The sequence below is a fragment of the Aptenodytes forsteri genome, unplaced genomic scaffold (assembly GCF_000699145.1).
Source record: "Aptenodytes forsteri isolate BGI_AS27 unplaced genomic scaffold, ASM69914v1 Scaffold249, whole genome shotgun sequence".
NCBI lineage: Eukaryota > Metazoa > Chordata > Aves > Sphenisciformes > Spheniscidae > Aptenodytes > Aptenodytes forsteri.
The window spans coordinates 2,576,159-2,581,679 of record NW_008796188.1 but is presented as its reverse complement, the minus strand read 5'-3'; the positions used below and the strand labels follow the sequence as shown (position 1 = coordinate 2,581,679).

Below are 5,521 nucleotides of genomic sequence, written 5' to 3'. Positions count from 1 at the left end.
CGGGGCTAGCAGAGGAACTCGGAAACAAAACATCCGCTGAGGGGGAACCAGCACAACCTGCTCTGTGAGAGCAAGGGGCACCCCAGTTATGCCCTGGAGGAACTGGCAGCCTACCACCCTCTGACTGCAGGCAAAGACCCACGCTAGCAGCATTGCTAGAGCCCTGTGCACCTCCAGCAAGAGAAGGGTTAATTATCACTCTCGAGCCCCGTGGGGTTGTTGGCCAGAAGGAGCATGAGCAGCATTTCGCATCAAAGCAGAGCTGCTGTTAGTAGATGCATAAGCCAGCAGGTGACGATTTGCCGGTGCAGGTCACAGAGGGGGTTTCGCCAGGGGCTTGTGCTGCAGCAGCTCAGCAAGCCCTTTCCCCCTCTCTGCCTGCCACAGGCCCAAACTGTCGCCCAGGGATGTGGAAGCAGGGCTCCTCCGCCATGCTGTTGTTATTCCCGAGGAGTAATGCCGGTGCTGTGGGTCCCGAGACATGCACGGCGGTTGCACTGGGTAGCCAAGGACAGTAATCGATGCCTGCAGATGGTGAGAGCTGCTCATCAGAGGGAGAGTTGTGTTACCCTGGGGTTGTGCTCTGCAATGCCTACGCTGTGACATCTCCTGAATCTGTGCTTGGGTGCTACCAACACAAAAGAGGTCTGCTATACCTGGGCCATGGAAGAAACAAAGCCATGCCGCGCTGCTGTGTCTGGGACAAGAGGCCTCAGTGAGCAGTGCCGAATGAGAGCTGGCTGCTCTGGCCCCACGGCCCCGGGCAAGTATCACAGCCTCCTGGTGCCCAGTTCCTCCTCTGCAATATGAACACATTTTTTCCTTTTTTTTCTATTTTCCTCTCTTCCTTCTCCTCTCTTTGGGAAAAGCGCCACAGCGCAGGAAGTTCCTCGCACACGAGGACCTGACGGAGGTCGTGGCCTCTGGGCAAGTGAGTTCAGAGAAGGTCACTGCATGCCCGTGACAGCCAGGCAGAGGCTGCTGGCGTACCCCGAGGTCCCGCACCTCAGCTGCCTGCACCGATCCTCTGCTGCTCCTCCTTAAAGCACAATTCAGCGCCGGGCTTGCCAGTCCAGGCTCTCATTTTGATTTCTCTTCTCCTTCCCTTCTTAGGAGGCAAAGAACAACTCAGGAGGCAGCACGGTGCAGCGCTCCAAGGTACCTGCAATTTTACCACATCCTACTGATTCACGGTGAGGGGGGAAGGACCGAAAGCACCAATCCAGCCCAGCATCAGTGGAGTGGTACAGGGAGGGCGAGGGGAGATGGGGCTGCTTCACACTAACCAATGCTCCAGCAAACGGCAGCATGGATATTAGGGAAGAGGGCTGTGGTGGGAGCCACAGGATCTCTCAAACCCCTTCCTCATCCTCTCTCCCTTTGGTCTCCCCTTGCCCAGTCCTTCAGCCTGAAGGCGCAAGTGAAGGAGATGTGCACTGCCTGCCAGAAAACCGTCTATCCCATGGAGCGGCTGGTGGCGGATAAATTTGTCTTCCACAACGCCTGCTTCTGCTGCAAGCACTGCCACACCAAGCTCAGGTGAGCCGGGCTGGGAGGCTGCCGCGGTGCTTGCTGATGGCGAGGTGGACGGGTGTTACCGCAGCTCTGCCTAGCCTGGGCGGGGGAGGCCCTTCCAAATAGCGCACCCACCCATCACAGCCCCTCCTCTTTGTCAGGTAAAGACCCACAGCCCACTCATCGCAGCAAAAAAAGGGCTTATCTGCCCACCCGGTCCCAAGTCTCAGCTAAATCCCACCTGGTATGGAAGAAGAGTTTTTAGCCCTCGAGAGCAGCCCCAAGGTAACATGGAGCTGAGCCAGAGCTTCCCCCTAGATGACACAGAGCCAAGGCTGAGCTGCGCTGCCGGACCCCCCCTCTTTACAGATCTTTAATGCTGCTCACAGCAGCCCCTAACATCCTGAGCTGGCTGGAGGGAGCAGTTGGCCCTTTCTAAGGGTCCCCTCCTGCATGTTCCCTCCTCCTTCCTCCCCTGTCCTGGTGCCCCCAAGCCTCACACGCTCCCCGCCAGCCTGCAGCTGAGTCCCGGTGCCCAGCTAACCCTGCCCTCCTTCCCCAGCCTCGGCAGCTATGCGGCGCTCCACGGGGAATTCTACTGCAAGCCCCACTTCCAGCAGCTCTTCAAGAGTAAAGGCAACTACGACGAGGGCTTCGGGCGCAAGCAGCACAAGGAGCTGTGGGTGCACAAGGAAGTGGAGAGCGGGACCAAGTCGGCGTGAGCGGGGCTAGCCTACCCTTCCCTGGAGCCCAGCAGAGACGGCACGGAGCAGTGCTGAGCCGGGGGCTAACTGAGCTGATGTAAAGCAAAGGGGACCCGAGAGCCTGTGGGCGGTAAGGGAAGGGAGGCAGCCCAGCCCTCTTTGGAGGATGCTTAAAGGGGTCCTACAGGCCATAAGGACAGGGCAGAGGTGACCAGGGTAGAGCCCCCAGACCTGAAACTCTCTCTGCAGGCCCCTCTTCCTGATGAAATCAGACCAGAAGCACTTGCCCCCATGGGAACCCTAGCCCTGTTCATACATTTCAGGCCTGTCACTGGAAAGGGAGATGATCTGGGGGCTTTACCCAGCCTATAAATCACAGCAGAGCTCCCAGCTCCTGCCACACCAATCCTGCCTTGCTGGGGCTCCGAATAAGGAGGGTCCTTGGTTTACATCAGCTCAGTTCAGCTGGGATTGTTCAGCCTTAAGGATGTTGCCCTGTGACTGTTTAACAGTGTCTGTCTTTTTTATATTTGCCTTTGATTGGTACGTTCTGCGCTGGAGCCTGGCACGGCAGCTTCACGCGTGACACTGCGCCATGCGCTCTTTTATTTTTGTAATACAAGGTTTCCGAGCCTTCCCTGTCTTGTCCTGTGTTCCCAGGGGCCCGGGGAGGTGGGAGCAGCAGTCAGGTCTGCCTCTTACTGCCCAGTTACTGTGGAAAGAGCCTCTGCCCATGCAGGATCAAGAAAGTATTCCTGGATACGTGTGTGTAACGTTATGACTAAGGCAGACTGGTCCTTTGGGGATGGAACCCCGGATTTCAAATTGCACGCCAGCATTACTACCCTGTGAGCTACACACCCCAGCTGTAACCGCATGCCAGCTTCCACATGGAGCCCAGACCACCCTCAAAGGGAATTCACCATCCTGTGAATCAGATCCACCCCTTTGCCTTGCATACATTTTGTGGCTTACTGGCTTCCCCCTCTGTATCAATAAACATTGCCCTGCCTCCGCAAGCAGATGCTGGCTCAATTCACTCTGCAGCCGGCGCAATGGGCAGGACGGGCATCAGAGCTGGGCTGACTGGTGCAACACAAGGTCTGGTTTGGATCAACCCCATCTGCTGAGCTGTGATGTTTGGACAGCACAGTCCGTACAAATTAATGAGCCCAACAAGACCTGCCAGGCTGGAGAGCCTAACGCAGTGAAACCAGGGAAAGCAGGTGAGTCTGTTTTTAATTATTATTTACCTCCTTCCTCCACACATGATTTGTAAGACTGGCTTGAAAGAGTAAGCGTTCAGGAACCTCACGTCTTTCAAATGCTACAGGAGTTAGGCTTTTCAGAGCCCGCACAGCACAGAAACTACCAGCAACAGCCTTTGAGATCAACAGCAAGAGCCCCTCTTCCATCACTGACTGATAACATCAGCTCCCGCTGAGCACGCACGTCCTGTCTGCCACTGAACACCGCTGCGAGAACCCAGACACAGCCGTGAAAACAGGAGCTAAGGACTGAAGAGGGAAAAAGATGGGTATGGGTAGTCCATAGGAGTCCCAGGAGGAACAGAATAGCATGTACAGAGATGTGGTCTTAACCCAGGTCACTGTGGTACTCCTCCCTCAGTGCAAGTCCTTCTGGGGCTCTGGGTGTGCACCAACAGCCAGGCAGCATCTCCGCAGCTCTCCTTCGCTGGCAAAGCTGGCTGCAGTCACACCTGATCTTGGGGAAGATACGTGCTGGATGACCCCGGGAGCCTGATGTTGGACAAGTTATTTCTCCTTTTTCCTTCAGGGCTTTTTAAAGGGCAGGTCTGTCAGCTCTTCGGGGTGGGGACCGCCTGGGGATTTACGCTGCCAGCACAGCAGGGACTGCATACAAACAGAGACCCTGGCAAGGCTCCAAGTGAGTTTCAGCCTCACCAAGTGCTTTAGCTGTCCCCGTCACGCAGGTGCTGCCAACTCCTCCTCACACCAACATGCAGGCGGCAGGTTTACACCACGGCAAAAGCCGCTTCCTGAGCGGCCCCTGCAGCATTCATTGTCACAAAACAGAAACCAAGCGGTTGCTGCTCTGCGGCGAGGGTCTTGTGATGCTGTTCGCGTTGTGGCCCCTTCCTTCCCAAGGCTGGCTCAGAAAATGAAAGCAGGCTCCTCGGTTTCGCTTCCCGTTTCTTGCTGGCCTCACTTCCCCATTCCCTCACCTCAGCAGGCTGCTGCTCTTTTCTGCACAGCAGGGCAGCTCAGATACAAAGCATTTTTAACTATACCAGATGATTTTGGGGTAGGGGAGGGAGAAAAAAACCCCAGCTTTTAAATGTTGGGCTTTCAGTTAAAAAGAGAACATTAAGCAAGAAGAACAATGATGTTCCATTTCTCTCCTTCCCTCCCAAAAATTGAAATTTGGGATTCTGTCTAAAGACAGTAGCACTCACCATTTTCTACCTACCCCCTTCTCATATGGGCACAGAAAACTCTCGTTGACGTAGCAGAAATGGAGAGAGCATGTGCAAGCACAAGAGGTGCGAGATCTCCAGCCTGCTATATGATCGTTTTCTGCACAGTCCCTTTTTCTGATTTTGAGAGCAGGAACCAACGACCAGGCTATACATTACTGAAAGAGGCTGCAGCAACCTGACCCAGGCACCACAGTTCAGGGGAGGGGAAGCGAATCTGATGAGCATCAGATTCACACGGGGGAGAGAGGCTTGCGATGCAGCTATGTTGCACAGAATGGCTGCTGCACACAAAGCAGCCAACAGCGAACTCCTGCTTCCCCGATTAACATGCCAGGCTCCGCACACAGGGAAACCCTAGCGGTAACACACGTGGGAGGATGTGTTAAACGCTTTGAGCTTAGCTTAATCTGCCTGATACATTTCAAAGGTGGTGCACTGCACAAAGGACAGCGCACGCTTTCCCAGGGCGTACCGGAGGAAGCAGCACTACAGAAACCCCAGCTTAAAATGTCTCTGACTGGGAGGTTTCTGTCAAACAGATGAAAAAAAAAACCCGCCCAAAACATTCTCTCCTTGTCCCTAATGTTTAACTAAAATCCAGCTGATTTTATGATGAGAGCTAGTCTCACTCCACTGGGACTGGAAACCTCCTTTCTGAATCACCCGCACCCTTAGCATACCTTTTGGGCAACAATCCTGTTTCTGAGCAGACACTGTGACTTCTTACTGCAACACCCTCGCTTCAAATCTCCATCTTTAAGCACAAGGGCCATGTTTTCTCTTTCCAGCTGCCAGCAGCCTCCCTTGACCGGCAGTCTAAACTGGCAATCTCTATGTGTGG

At 54.7% G+C, this 5,521-nt stretch overlaps 1 protein-coding gene across 1 annotated transcript; it reads left to right on the top strand.

The window, feature by feature from the left end:
- Positions 1-521: 521 nt before the first annotated feature.
- Positions 522-3,237, top strand: LIMD2 (LIM domain containing 2). Its single transcript, XM_019474273.1, is given in 5 exon segments — positions 522-534; positions 870-931; positions 1,114-1,158; positions 1,400-1,539; positions 2,078-3,237. Coding segments are annotated over 5 exon segments (477 nt in total). The 3' UTR covers positions 2,295-3,237.
- The last annotated feature ends 2,284 nt before the right edge of the window (positions 3,238-5,521 follow it).